Consider the following 15450-nt stretch of genomic DNA (forward strand, 5'->3'; position numbering starts at 1 on the left):
GAAGTCAGACAGCAGACAGACACAGAGAGAGGGAGAACAGTGATGTAGCTAAGTTATTTGTGGCTAGAGCTGCAGGAGCCCCAGACCAGAGACCTCTCAGTGCTGGGAGTGTGCTCTGTCTTGTCTTGTCCAGCCCTATAATAGGCCTCCTCCATGTGGACTCTAAGCTCCTCTTATTAGGCTCCACAGTCAGAGCTGTATGAGTCAGTGACTGGGCCTGCGCTGGAGGTCAGTAACCCCCACTGTGGCCCTAGAACAGGCAGCACAGGAACCTCCCAGCCAGCGACACTGGGTGAATCGCTCTGGTTCTCCCACACAGAGGACTTACAATAGGTATGCAGGCCAGGACTTGGGTGACGCTCAGGAATGCTTAGCTCTGCTCCTCTGAGTTTGACTCACTCCCTCTGACTAAGAAGAACCACTGGTCAGTGTGTGTTCAGACCTCGGTGTGTGTGTGTGTGTAGAGAGCAAACAGTGCTTGTGTTAGTTAGAGGTGACTAATGGGAGTAGCCGTGCCATGCCAACAGCAGGATAAGTGTGTCTGATGAGATCAAAGTCTCGGCCTGACTGTCTCACTAGTTGGATGAGTGGAACATTCAGAGACATCCTGTCCTACTCCCATCAGCTATTGTGTAGTAGCAAAGTCATCCTCTCTTCCAAAGAAATAACAAACATTATTGTCTCTCCCTTGTTGTCGTCAGCTTGTCATCAAGTACAACTACTTAATGTCTCAAATATGACATTTCAGGAGGACGAGTTGACCTTTTACCCCTCAGAAGATATAGGTAGTCACAGTGAGCTCCAGAAGTATTGGGACAGTAAACAAATGTTTTGGTTTTGTACTCCAGCACTTTGAATTTGAAATGATGCAATGACTATTAAAGTGCAGACTGTCAGCTTTCATTTGAGTTTTTTTTATCCATATCTGGTGAACCGTTTAGAAATGACAGCACTTTTTGTACATAGTCCCCCATTTTAAGGGACCAAAAGTATCGGGACAAATTCACTTATATGTGTATTAAAGTTGTCAAAAGTTTAGTATTTGCTCCCATATTCCTAGCATGCAATGACTACATCAAGCTTGTGACTCTACAAACTTGTTGGATGCATTTGCTGTTTGTTTTGGTTGTGTTTCAGATTATTTTGTGCCCAATAGAAATGAATGGTAAATAATGTATTGTGCCATTTTGCAGTCACTTTTATTGTAAATAAGATTATAATATGTTTCTAAACACTTCTACATTATTGTGGATGTTACCATGATTACAGAGTGTCCTGAATAAATCATAAATAATGATGAGTGAAAAAATTTGAGGCATATCATAAACACCCCCCCCCCCCCCCCCACCACCAAAAAAAAAAGAACCTCCCCTGTTACTGTAATGGTTAGCATAGTAATGGTTAGTATTAATCTGTCGTTAATACACTGTTCCTAGGCTGTCATTGTAAATAACAATTGGTTCTTAACTGACTTGCCTAGTTAAATAAAAGAAAAATACTTTTGGAGCTCACTGTATATGATGTTGATCTTCCCTCCCATAGCACTGAAATGCCCTGCTGCCTTCCACGAACAGATCCGCAGCCTGCAGAGGTCCAGGGTAAGACCTCACTGTTCATTGTACTTCATTGAGATAAAAACACACTATCACATACACATGCCATTCCATATCATCTCGATTAAATGTAGCTTTATGTTGTTTTCTTACAGACTGAGAACTTCTTGAAGCACAAAATCCGCAGTAGACCTGAACGTTCAGAGCTGGTCCGCATGCACATCCTGCAAGGTAACCTCACTGCCATGTACTGTATGCTTTATGATAAGCTATAGAGAAGACAGATGATATGGAGCATATTCAGCTACCACCAGAAAGTACATGTGCATTTAGTTGACCAAGTTAGCTCTCAGAAGAGAGATGATGACGGAAGAGGAGAATCCTGTGAAATTGAATCCCTCCCTATTGGATACAATCCATAGGATATTAAATATTCTTGAGATGTTACAATCAGTTGTCTGATTGATTGTCTTTGACATATGAGGACATACCACCTTAAACAGTCTCCACTGTGAGACACACAGTAGTAGAACAGTACTGTTGTGAGTTCTAGGTAGACTAGCAGTTACTGATGACTTGCTGTCTGTCCCACAGAGACCCATGCGGAGCCCTCTCTGCAGGCCACTCAGATGATGCTGAAGAGAGCCAGGCTGGCTGATGACCTCAATGAGAAGCTGGCCCAGCGACCCGGCCCCATGGAGCTGGTGGTCAAGAACATTCTGCCTGTGGAACCCAGCCTCGTCAAGGACGGCGTCACCGGTAGAGAACACTCTTGACTTTACACATTATTATTTCCAGGCTAAGGGCGAAGTAACTCATTCAACTCCCACTCCCTGCATATTTGTATGGTGTAGATTTCTGAAAGTGCCTATTACGACTAACACAGCAATGAGGCATTTCCAGTGACTACCATGAGAAACAACTTAGTACAAACCTCTCTCTCCATTGGTCTACTTGTAATTAATAAGCTGTGCTTTTTCACGTGTTACGTTGCAGATCCCCCAGACGGTGAGGTGGAGAATGACTTCCCCAAGACGAAAACACCTGATGTGTACAACTTTGACGAGGACAGCAGCGACGCCCTGTCCCCAGAGCAGCCAGCCAGCCAGGAGTCCCAGAGCTCCTCTGCCCCCTCACCCAGAACCCCCAGGGTGACAGAAGCCCCTGTTGCCCTCTCCACCTCCCCACCGACCAGCTCCATCACCATGAAGGTAGGTCCCATCGCAGTACCTCACCACCTATAAATACCCATCTTAAATTGTGTTGTTATGGTATGACTAACAGCGTAAATATTTTATGTTTCTACATTTTGGGCCTACATAATAGTCTCCCATTGCACCTGCCTGTTGTATATCAAATTCTGCTTGCTAGAAAATATTCTTTGCCTCCTGTTTTCTGTTAGACGACATCCATCTTTTGTTAGTCTTTTTCCAGTTGCTCTGCCCTTGTGGCTTAGTGTGGGAGGGGGATTTACAGGCCTCTGTTCCCCTTCTTACTGAACGGGCCATGTGGTTTCTATCTGTCTCTTTATCTCAGCACTGCCCACCTACCTCCCAGTCCACAACAGACTTCTTCAACTTCTCTCATGTCTCCACCAATGAGCATCAGAACAATCGCCTGGTGACCACGCCTCAGCCAATCACCATTGTTGCCACTCCAAAGCCGGGGCCCATGTTAGTAAAGGTGAGCCACAAATTTGAAAGAAAGTGATGTCATATCACATGATGGAGAGTACTTGAACCTTGTGGCAAAGGTATGGTATTTCATGGCAATGTGCAAAGCTGTACATTCAATGCAAATATTAAATATACATTTGTTTATAGCGTTTAGCGGAGCACATTACTAGCTATAACCAAACTTTTCTGTCTCTTGGTACAGAAAGCTATTTATTTCATCAATGACGTGTGTTTTGGTTCCTTTTTGATCCCAGTTAGCTGAGCAAGCTTTTCCTACAAACACTAAATATACCCTGTAAACATGAAAGTCACCTCTGATATTTGACTCTCTCTCTCTGATCTGCTGTGGTTTTCATGCTGCTTCCTTTGGAACTGTAATCAGAGATAAGAAGTCAGAGGAGGACAAACACTGGGGCTGTGTTCGGTCACAGTGAGAGAACCCGTCAGTGCAGGCAGAGACAAGTCGAAACTGATGGTTCGGCCAATTCAAATGTGGTTCAAAACACAACAAGGCCTGGAGGAGTTTTTCACAAATCCTTGGACTTAAACTGCCAGCCGCTCTCAGTCTTCAATTAAGGTTAAGTGACAGGCTTTCTCTTAGCCTTCAGGGCATAAAGGATGGAAGCAAGAGAAGGGAGTGAAGTAATAACTTGGGCATTTGTCACAATCCTTTACACACAAAGCAAATGAATATTTTCTGAGCTCTGCCCCTCCCGTGTTGAAGAACAGGGAGGAACACATTCGAGGCTGTGTGTTTGCATAAACCAACTTGAATTGGTGTTTATGGCTTGCATGCATATTTTTATGGCTTGCATCTACCTCTCAAATGCCAAGCCATTTAATGTGCATCCTGTAATTTAGTTACTGAACAATAAGGGTCACCCCACATCCCTTTCCACATTCCATTTCCCCATCCTGTCTTTCTCACTGGGCGTTATCACAATGTCGCACATATTCATTTGATACTACAGTATGAAATGGGCACAATTTCATGGACAAGCCTCACAATACTGGCAAGATGTTTAGACGTTATCCACAACAGTCAGAACACTAAACATGTCCACAATCCACTCAGTGAGATGAACCTTTGAAGTTTTCAGTGAAAACGTTTCACTGCTCCTCCCAGATAGTATCCAGTAGGTTTTAACCGTTCCTCTTTTCCCCTGTGCAGCAAAGCCAGCCAAAGACACCCAATGACAAGAGCCGCAGTAAGAAGAATAAGGATCCCAAGCCACGGGTGAAGAAGCTAAAGTACCACCAGTACATCCCCCCGGACCAGAAACAGGAGGCCAACGAGGCCCCCATGGACTCAGCCTACGCCAGGCTCCTGCATCAGCAGCAGCAGTTCCTCCAGCTGCAGATACTGAGCCAGCAGCAGCAGCACTATAACTACCAGACCATCCTGCCTGCCCCACTCAAGTATGGCCCACTGTAAAAAGGACATTGGAATGTAATGTGTTACCGCAGCTTGCATACTGTAGGCCAAGTAATGTGGCTAGCCCTCACATTCTAGTTGCAGTTTAATTGACTGACAGCTTTGAGTTGAGGGCGGTTAGTACATCATCGCTACACCTGGAAGGCAAACATTGTTTCCTTTGAACAATGTGATTCAAGCAAACAATCCTCCCTAACAGAATAAGTCCACACCTGGATAATAGCGATGTAATCTGTCACATCCGTTTCCTGCACAGCTTCTGTTTGGCTTAGATAAAGTATTCCTGTGTGCATTGTCCCGGACGGAGACTGTTGATTGTGAATGATGGGACATACAGGAAACTCTTTCTCCCATCCGAACACTAAACCCTCCTCCCGTTGTCTGTGTTCCTACAGGTCGACGGAGGGTCAGAACAGCTGCTCCAACATGTCTCTGAGTGGCAGCAGTCTGTCCAGTCCCATCATGGTCTCTCTACCCAGCGCTGCCCCAGCACGGTCAAACCAGACTCTGACAAACCGCAAGCCTGGTGTCCTACCTGCCAACCTGGACGAAATGAAGGTGAAGCTCACTCCTGCTCCGTAGATTATTTTACTCAAACATAGATTTTCACTATATGATAGATATAAACTCAGAAAAAAAAATGTCCTCTCACTGTCAACTGCGTTTATTTTCATCAAACTTAACATGTGTAAATATTTGTACGAACATAACAAGATTCAACAACTGAGACATAAACTGAACAAGTTCCACAGACATGTGACGAACAGAAATTGAATAATGTGTCCCTGAACAACGGTGGGTCGAAAATCAAAAGTAACAGTCAGTATCTGGTGTGGCCACCAGCTGCATTAAGTACTGCAGTGCTGCAGCGCCAGCTGTGCCATCATAGACTCTGGGTTCGCGCCCAGGCTCTGTCGTAACCGGCCGTGACCGGGAGGTCCGTGGGGCGACGCACAATTGGCCTAGCGTCGTCCGGGTTAGGGAGGGCTTGGCCGGTAGGGATGTCCTTGTCTCATCGCGCACCAGCGACTCCTGTGGCGGGCCGGGCGCAGTGCACGCTAACCAAGGTTTCCAGGTGCACAGTGTTTCCCCCGACACATTGGTGCGGCTGGCTTCCGGGTTGGATGCGCGCTGTGTTAAGAAGCAGTGCGGCTTGGTTAGGTTGTGTATCGGAGGACGCATGACTTTCAACCTTCGTCTCTCCCGAGCCCGTACGGGAGTTGTAGCGATGAGACAAGATAGTAGCTACTAAAACAATTAGATACCACGAAATTGGGGAGAAAAAGGGGTAAAATTCAATTAAAAAAATGTAATACTGCAGTGCATCTCCTCCTCATGGACTGCACCGGATTTGCCAGTTCTTGCTGTCAGATGTTACCCCACTCTTCCACCAAGGCACCTGCAAGTTCCCAGACATTTTGGGGGGGAATGGCCCTATGCCCTCACCCTCTGATCCAACAGGTCCCAGAGGTGCTCAATGGGATTGAGATCCCGGCTCTTCGCTGACCATGGCATGATTTCCTGTCTTGCAGGAAATCATGCACAGAACGAGCAGTATGGCTGGTGGCATTGTCATGCTGGAGGGTCATGTCAGAATGAGAATGCAGGAAGAGTACCACATGAGGGAAGAGGATGTCTTCCCTTTAACACACAGCGTTGAGATTGCCTGCAATGACAACAAGCTCAGTCCGATGATGCTGTGACATACCGCCCTTGACCATGACGGACCCTCCATCTCCATATCGATCCCGCTCCAGAGTACAGGCCTCGGTGTAACGCTAATTCCTTCGACGATAAACACGAATCCGACCATCACCCCTGGTGAGCCAAAACAACGTTGTTGCCGGTGATGTCTGGTGAGGACCTGCCTTACAACAGGCCTACAAGCCCTCAGTCCAGTCTCTCTCAACCTATTGCGGACAGTCTGAGCACTGATGGAGGGATTGTGCATTCCTGGTGTAACTCGGGCAGTTGTTGTTGCCATCCTGTACCTGTCCCGCAGGTGTGATGTTTGGATGTACCGATCCTGTGCAGGTGTTACACGTGGTCTACCAATGGGAGGACGGTCAGCAGTCCGTCCTGTCTCCCCGTAGCGCTGTCTTAGGTGTCTCACAGTACGGACATTGCAATTTATTTCCCTGGCCGCATCTGCAGTCCTCATGCCTCCTTGCAGCATGCCTAAGGAACGTTCACGCAGATGAGCAGGGACCCTGGGCATCTTTCTTTTTGTGTTTTTCAGAGTCAGTAGAAAGGCCTCTTTAGTGTCCTAAATTTTCATAACTGTGACCTTAATTGCCTACCGTCTGTAAGAACAGTGTCTTAACGACTGTTCCACAGGTACATGTTCATTCATTGTTTATGATTCATTGAACAAGCATGGGAAACAGTGTTTAAACCCTTTATAGTGAAGATCTGTGAAGTTATTTGGATTTTTACAAATTATCTTATTATCTTTGAAAGACAGGGTCCTGAAAAAGGGACGTTTCTGTTTTTGCTGAGTTTATTAAAGGGCAGAGCGCAGCCCCTAGGCAGTGACATGTTGTATGGAGATTTATTGAGAGGGCTTGTTTTTTGTTATGATGACTCATGACTGTTCATTATACCTGGCCTGTAGGTAGCTGAGCTGAAGATGGAGCTGAAACTGAGAGGTCTTCCGGTGTCTGGCACCAAGACTGACCTGATAGAGAGACTAAAGCCTTATCAGGAGATCCCCAGCAGCCAGGCTGCCACTGCCATGGAGCTGACAGGCTACACAGGGGCCCCACAACCTGAGAGCATGAGCTCCACACCTCCTGTGTCCCCCGCGCCCTCGGAGGTCTCCAGCCTGGGCATGGAGGAGGCTGGGATGCCAGGAGCTCTTTCCCCAGCTCGGCCCACTCCTTCTGGGTCGTCTCCCCACCAAGGCCGCCTGGAGGACAGCCCAATGGAGACCAGAACCTCAGAGAAGGACCAGCGACTGCACGAGAAGGAGCGTCAGATCGAGGAGCTGATGAGGAAGCTGGAGCAGGAGCAGAAGCTGGTGGAGGAGCTGAAGATGCAGCTAGAGGTGGAGAAGAGGGGTCTGCCCAGCCCTCCAGGTCCCATGGCCCTGGCCCAGGTCAAAGAAGAGGGCAGGGCCGCCTCAATCTGCTCTGCCTCTGCGCATAGCCCACTAGCAGTGGTGAAACAGGAGGAGCCCAGCTCAGGCCAGGTGCAGACATCCCCCCTGCCTCAGTTTTTCATCAGCCACCAGCAGGTGCCTCAGGTCCTCAGACAACCCCAGCCTCAGACCTCACTGTCTGGCCAGCCTGGAACACAGATCCTGCTGCCTGTCTCCCTGCCCACCAGCACTGCCACCATCCAGCTACCGAACAACAGCATTAAGCTGCAGGTCAGAGAGCCAGTCCTGCAGACCACAGTTAGTACTACAGCTCCAGGCCTCATCCAGAAAACAGAGGCCTCAGCACCCCACCAACAACAACACACCACCCAGACCCAACCCATGGCACAGGTGAGAATGTATGGTTTAATTTATTCTAATCCCATATTTAGAGTGGGATATTCCCCAAGGTACTGTCAGCAGACACCATTTTACCCACCTGTATTGTAGTGTCTCTGTGTATTGTGTTATAGTACTCTCCATGGGCTGTGTGCTGCACCAAACCATAACTAAATAAATTGCTGTCTGGTCTGTGGATGAGTTGTTCCGCTGAATAAATTGCACATCCTGTTTTTGTGCCCTTTTTCTGGGATAACACCATTTCCAGAGACACTTTATAAATCGCTGCTTACATTCTATTGTGATGGGCCGGCCTAATCACATTTTTTAGGGCATTAGCCGTGTTTTGAAAGCAGAGAGTCTCCCTCTCCAACTTCTTTAATATTCTCTTCTCTGGGTGATTTATCTAGTGTGTTGCCAAGGTAATAGCAGGCCTGGACAGGGTGATGAATTCCTCTCCTAGTCACATCAAAAGGAGGGCCGGAGCCTGCCTAAGCTCCGGTTACTGGAGCAGGTGCTGACAGACGGCCAGGCAGACAGCACACTAGACTACGCTGTCTGTTCTAGTCTCTATAGGACCAGACCTGGGTGCAAATTTGTTTTCCTTCAAATACTTAAGCTGTGCTTGACTGGGCCTGCCTGGCAAAAATGTAACCAACTGAATAGTCCCAAAGGTGCACACTCCGTCCATCTGTCACTCAAATGCAAGCTCAAGCAAACACTACTTAATTGAAAGATGTCAAATATTATTTGAACCCAGGTCTGCAGATCTGCACTGGGCCGAATCAACAGCCAGCTAGAATTAGCAACAGCAACTGCAGCACAACACTCATTGACGAGTGCTCCCACATCAAGAAACACACTGCTTTGTGTTGCACTGCACTGATATTATTATTATTATGTCCCTAGAGATTGTGTACTACCACATAATAATACATAAACACTTTTTATTCCTCCCAGAGAGAGTGTGTACCCTGTCCAACCACTGTGTGCCTTCTAATGGAGGGTGTGTACTACTACAGCTGACCAGTATTTATCTGCCCCAGAAGGAGTGTGTACCATGGTGTTAACCACTGTTCATCATTCCTCTACAGATGACAGTCCCACAGTGCACCACCACCACCTCAGGCTCTGGGTTCCAGTTCAGAGCAGGCCCAGGTCAGACAGAGATCCCCCAGTGTTTCCTAAACACTTTCCCAGGGAGCAGGTCCCCTGCCAGGGCCACGTCCAACCAAGCAGTCCCCAATGGTTCAACAAACAAGGTATTGTTTAAATACTGCATTATATCCACGTATTAATTTAGTTGTGTTGAATATGTGAACCGCATAGGTTGTTTAGAGCTTATAGGGATTATATCTCATAGTTTTTTCTGTCCATCAGTCCCCCTCTGCCTGCCAGCCCAACTTCTCAAACCACATCCCCAAGAGTAAGGACCCGCCACGCTACGAAGAGGCCGTTAAACAGACGCGCAGAATGCAGACTGCTGCACAAGTAATAGAGCTTTTATAACACCCTACTAAAACACACTGGACTGACCTTCTAGGTCTGTTAGGTGCTGAGGCAGGTATTGACTGGTCTTTATTGTCTATGCAGGTACCCACTGCAACCAGCCAGCACATGGATGACCTGTTTGACGTGTTGATCGAGAGTGGAGGTGAGAAAAATACTTGACTATGGTTGGGGTCTCCTCCTCTCCATTACGACAGCTGAGTCCCTCCCTGGCCATGAATCCATCATCTCCCATGTTCTTTTCTTCTACAGAGATCTCCCCCTTCATCAGACTGGACCCTTCCTTTCCAGACAAGCTGCTTCCTGTGACCGCCAGCGTAACCACCCTGCCCTTCAACACGGTGCTATCCCGCCCCCCGCCCCAGATCCAGGTGGCCCGCCCGCCCGCCCCCACCCTTAACCCCCCGGCCCCACCCAGCCTGACAGCCCTGGCCATAGACAACCAGCTGGAGGCCTTCCTGGAATGCACGCTGAAGGGGGAGACTGAGCCCCAGACACTGAGGTTGATGGAAGAGCTGCACAGTCAGCTACTGGAGCACTCCCCCATGGACACGGACACCACCGGGTTCAACAATGTCAGTGCACCCCCCTCCAGCTACCACCTGGACCACACCAACCTGGACAACATGGAGTGGCTGGACCTGACCATGCCCGGGCCGACGGGGGGACTCAACCCACTAGGCCTTCCCCCGTCTGGGGTCTTCTCTTCTGACTTCCTGGACTCCCATGACCTGCAGCTACACTGGGACTAAGGGGCGTCAATGTGACCTCCACCCCCCCACAACAGGCCTGTTCAGAGGGCTGTCAGGGAGAGACACACACATACTGATAAGTGAGACGGAGAGGTCAGTCCTTCTCCAGTGGAAGTGGGGGAGGAGAGTGCAGTGCTGCTGGCCTTGAGTCCCTGCAGGGCTACAGCAGCACTAGTGGTGGATCTCACTGCTCTGAGCAGATCGGAGTGCTAGAGGCATGGACCCTCCTTTGTCATTGGATATACAGTGTAGCTGTTTCCCTCTGAGGTATCGTCCCTCATAACAGCCACTCATTCTAAGGAAGGCTAAGCACCCGCTGGGCTGTGGTATAGATCAATGGTATGAAGAGGTTGATCTCCCCCTGTGATCTCTTTCAGAAGAGGACCTGGTCTGAGGAAGGGTGGTCTCTCCTGAAATGGCGTTACAGTAGATAAGGAGCGGGATCAGGAAATGTGATCCCGGCTCAGGATGAGAACTCGCTAGTGGAAACAGATGTTGACCCAGGTGTTAGAGAATTTCACGCCTGGTTCTGACTGCGCCAGTGGCATGGTTACTGACTGACTTTCGTGATAAATTTGACAGACAGCGCAGAGAGATTGTATATATTATAAGCCTATGTCTACAGTAGCAGTAGTCTGTCTGCTCTGCTGCATACATCACTAAGGCAGCTGTATTACAGTCCTGTGTATGTATATGACATATTGGAATGTGGTATTAGCTTAGCATTATGGCTTTGAAATAACTGCCTTTGCTTTACTCAGTGCCCCCATGCGATTCCCATCACGGGAGGGAATTGGACACAGATGCTAAAAGACTGCACATATTGCATTATGCCTTATAAGACCATTTGCCAAATATCTTGATATTTTCAACGCGTTGCTTTCACTTAATTCAACTAAAGACTTTCCAAAGAGTAATGACTGATTGTGTTGTGACTAAAATAAAGCAGGAGACTACTTAAAGTGAGTTTTAACAGTAAGCACCCTTATGTCATGTAAGATAAAACAGTGAGTGCACGATACCCACATTTAGTATCATTGGTTGACAATATGAGAGCTGTCGCCCTGAGAACTCTTGAATTAATCCAAATTAGAAGTTGAGAGCAATCACATTTTTAGCAGCTGTTGTTCTTACTCTATTCTTGTGTGGGGGGAGAGTAGGGCCAATGTGAGTTTGTTTACCAAACTACAACGTGCTTTGCCTGAGTGTGCATGGAGTCACAATAGGTGGCACAGCACCGCTGTAGCTAGCTAGCCCAGGCCTATGTCCTTTATATTATCGACAAAAGAGCCTTTGAAAATGTTCTCTCTCTCAACCCTATTGTCAAGTCTGGAGTGGATTTATCCCAATGTACAGATCAGCTGAATCCTGCTTGTTTATGTGTGACGTGCAGTGCACCTGAGCTAGAGCTGGTGTGTAGAGCTGGTGTGTGTGTGTGCACTGCACATCTGTGTTGCATATCGCTTTTGCTTGTTTTGACTCTAGGAACTGGCAGAAATATAGCCAGTAAATTCCCCTCGGCATTTCAATGGCTCTCTTCAATATACCGTCTGACCTTAGTTGGCTGACATACCGAGAACAAACAAATTGACATCATTCAGTTTGACAAGCCAAGGAGTCACAGTGAATCAGCAGAGGTGGTTCAAGGCTGTCTTGTGCTTTTGTGATCAGCTTAGCAATATTTGTGGCTATAGTCCTGCAGGTTCAAATGTAAGCATCGTTATTGTATAATTTTGTTGTAGTAGGCCTGATGTGTCTCTATTCATGAAGCCTTAGACCAGCAGATTATGTAGGATCGGGATTTCAGCCACTCACATCACATCAAGAGGCAACCTTTCAAAACACCTTTCAAAACACATTTCAAAGCAGTGTGTGATCCATATGTACCATTACTACCAACAGATGGGTATTAAAATGATCTCCACACTGTTGTAATAGCCTTGGTTTTCACTCCTCTCTCCCAGTTGAAGTCTTCTTTTAGGTCAAAATCCTACATGATTATTGCAATCGTACACATGTAGTTAAAAAATTACATTACAGTGACATATACTGGCCAAAGATAAAATGTGAAAGCATTTGAAGTGTTGAACCAACAGTTAAAATGGGTTAAGGCAGAGGAGTTTACAGATGGGTTGACTTTACAAAAGTTGTCAGTCCTCTTTATCAAGCAGTCTGAGCTACGCAACGGATAACTGCCTTTAGAAACACAGAAACCTTTCTGCAATTTAGTAGAGCCCCCAAAAATGGAAGCTTTAAAACACTATTCGGCATGATAAAGTTTGACGCACCAACGACAGCATAAGCATTCCTTGGAAATACATTGCAGACCGTGCTAAAGAAATATGTATTTCAAGGGTTTGGATCAATTCTAGCCTACCTGTCTGTCCCCTACCAAAGAAAATGGCTTAAAGGTCCAATGCAGCTGTTTTTAACTCAATATCAAATACTTTCTGAGTAACAATGAAGTACCTTACTGTGATTGTGTTCACTTAAAATTATCAAAAAGAAACTAAAACAGCTCCTTAGCAAAGAGCAATAATTTTACTATGACTGTCTGGGAGTGGTCTGAGTGGGGAGGGGAAAACTGAAAACTAGCTGATATTAGCAGAGAGGTTTGGAACTAGACACACCGGTGTGCCAGACACACTGGTTTGAGTCTGTCAATAACTGCAAAGCTGCTGGGTTTTCATGCTCAACAGTTTCCCGTGTGTATCAAGAATGGTCCACCACCCAAAGGACATCCAGCCAACTTGACACAACTGTGAGAAGCATTGGAGTTAACATGGGCCAGCATCTCTGTGGAACACTTCAACACCTTGTAGTCCATGCGCCGACGAATTGAGTCTGTTCTGGGGGGAAAAGGGGGGTGCAACTCAATGTTAGGAAGCTGTTCCTAATTCCTAATGTTTTGTACAATCAGCGTATATAAATGCTTTTGAGTGCACTGGTCCTTTAATGCCTCAATGTCACACATTTCTGTTAGAAATACAGACAAAAGCACTTAAATTGCAAAGCAGTTTACACTGTGAGTGGATAAAAATAGGTAGCTAATCAAAAAAACAATTGCCTGCTCCTGATTGGTCTTTGTGCACAACTTTGTTTTTGTCTGAGCATCAGTGCCCCATTGATCATGTGTCCAAACTACACAAAGGGAGAATGAGCTGGAATCAGAAGTCATTTTATTTGTACTATACTAGTATATCCCCTTCCCTTGCAATGGTGTATTGATACATAGTATGCCATACATTTTGCACATTGTGTATATATTTTGTCATGCATTTTAAAACATATATATATTTTTTTTTTTACAAATGTCACACATGAGCTCTTTTCGTACATTTTATACAAATGTAGCACATCTAAGCTCTTTTGTATTAAGACTGTTTGGTGTATACAGTATGCATACTACTGTATACCCATAATGTGTATATATAGCCTTTTTGTGTCAATAAAAACGGTCATGTACATTGTGTGTGAAAATGATTCAGTTGTGTTTAGTAAATAAAACAACCATATCATGTGACTTTTTGTTTATCAAGGAGTTCCTAACACAGCCACCACTAGGCTTGGATAAGTCACATGCAGCTTTAGAGTTCACAGACCTTGAAACACTATTTTCCTCCGATGTTTTACAATTCACACAGGTTTTTTGCAGGTCAATAAAAATGTTTTAAAAAAAACATTTTAATGCAGTTTCTCTAATAAATTGCATTGATGAATACATTTTATTCCAAGAACAATGCCATACACAATAACTTAAAATGTACAGGATGCAGCCACAGTTCTCACAGTATGACTACATCATCATCACAGGAGTGATGGGAGTGACACTGACCTCAGTACAGTTGTTGGGAATTTATGATCACTTCTCACTCAGCAGAACATGTTTCACTATGGCTTGGCTCCATTCCACATTCATTGTCCATGTCCTCCACATCCAATGCTGTCCTGTACCTGCATGGTGTCTACTGAACCCCAAATGGGTCACCTCAGATTCATGGTAGATGTCTCACCATCACAAGGGGAGATCTCCAAGCCCAGTCTGAGACCTGTTTATTAGTCTCTATGTACATGTGGGCCCTTACCTCAGAGCTTTTTGATGGTGATTATTGAACTTCGACACTTAGGACATCTATGCGTGACATCTTTGAAGTTATCAATGCAGAAAGGGATAAGGCAGCAGCCAGCCACACAGCTGAATGAGAATAGACCAGAAAAGATAGTGTTAAACTTTGCGTTCCATCAGGTGATGTGATTATCAGATATGACACTAGCCCAAAGGCACTACAAACTGAAATTTGCATAGTACTGCAGGAAACAACATCTGGAATGCAGTCTCCAAAAAGCACCTGTTGGCACCTCTACTTAAGAGACCTAAGCAGTGTTCCTATTCTTTGTTAACTGAAATATCCTACTCCCTCCAACTCCAGATGAAGAATAGAGTTGAAAACACCTCATTGTCCACCTCCTGTCCATTCAAAGATGGCAGACAATTGGTAGTAACACAGAAGTAAGACAGTGCTGGTCAACTCACCCAAGTATAGACATTGTGACACAGACCAGACAGGCCACATTGCCTACTGAAGTGACCATCTCTGTGGTGATGAACTGTCGACACTGTGGGCACTGGGTCTGAGATGAGCGGGGAGGAAGTTTCTGGATGTCCAGGATTACCTCCGGAGCTATGGAGGGAGTGTAGTTATGACCATATGACATCACTCATCTATAGGACTAGCCTCTGATCTAAGCAGGCCAGGAAAATAATTGTAGCAAAATGGGGGTCCCGCTTGAAATAACCCACAAATGAACAAGTTCACACCTCCTCATTTGACTCTCAGTCCAAGTGACTCACCTGGTATAGAGGGTGGAGCTTCAACAAAGACAACAGAGGGGTCAGGGAGAACAGACACGCCCCCCTGACTGATGATGCACTCTGAAAAGGATATTAAAGGGAGACAATCATGATCAGAATGTGAGTGTTAAGAGAGTGCTGTGTGAGGACAGTATCACCATAACGACGGTAGAGTAGACACACCTTTTCTTTGGT

At 46.2% G+C, this 15450-nt stretch overlaps 1 protein-coding gene across 2 annotated transcripts in view; it reads left to right on the plus strand.

Annotated features, from left to right (window-relative positions):
- The window catches only part of LOC109893394 (myocardin-related transcription factor B), a 39717-nt gene extending 25849 nt beyond the window's left edge, over positions 1 to 13868 (plus strand). For both annotated transcript variants that reach the window (XM_031827405.1, XM_031827406.1), the window contains 12 exons: positions 1543 to 1598; positions 1709 to 1784; positions 2148 to 2312; positions 2550 to 2764; positions 3090 to 3236; positions 4401 to 4648; positions 5060 to 5222; positions 7279 to 8154; positions 9237 to 9404; positions 9523 to 9633; positions 9736 to 9796; positions 9904 to 13868. In XM_031827405.1, the coding sequence (XP_031683265.1) occupies positions 1543 to 1598; positions 1709 to 1784; positions 2148 to 2312; positions 2550 to 2764; positions 3090 to 3236; positions 4401 to 4648; positions 5060 to 5222; positions 7279 to 8154; positions 9237 to 9404; positions 9523 to 9633; positions 9736 to 9796; positions 9904 to 10403 (2786 nt within the window). In that variant the 3' untranslated portion in view covers positions 10404 to 13868. The remainder of the gene's footprint in view (positions 1 to 1542; positions 1599 to 1708; positions 1785 to 2147; positions 2313 to 2549; positions 2765 to 3089; positions 3237 to 4400; positions 4649 to 5059; positions 5223 to 7278; positions 8155 to 9236; positions 9405 to 9522; positions 9634 to 9735; positions 9797 to 9903) is intronic.
- The last annotated feature ends 1582 nt before the right edge of the window (positions 13869 to 15450 follow it).

The sequence above is a fragment of the Oncorhynchus kisutch genome, linkage group LG6 (genome assembly GCF_002021735.2).
Source record: "Oncorhynchus kisutch isolate 150728-3 linkage group LG6, Okis_V2, whole genome shotgun sequence".
Classification (NCBI taxonomy): Eukaryota; Metazoa; Chordata; class Actinopteri; order Salmoniformes; family Salmonidae; genus Oncorhynchus; species Oncorhynchus kisutch.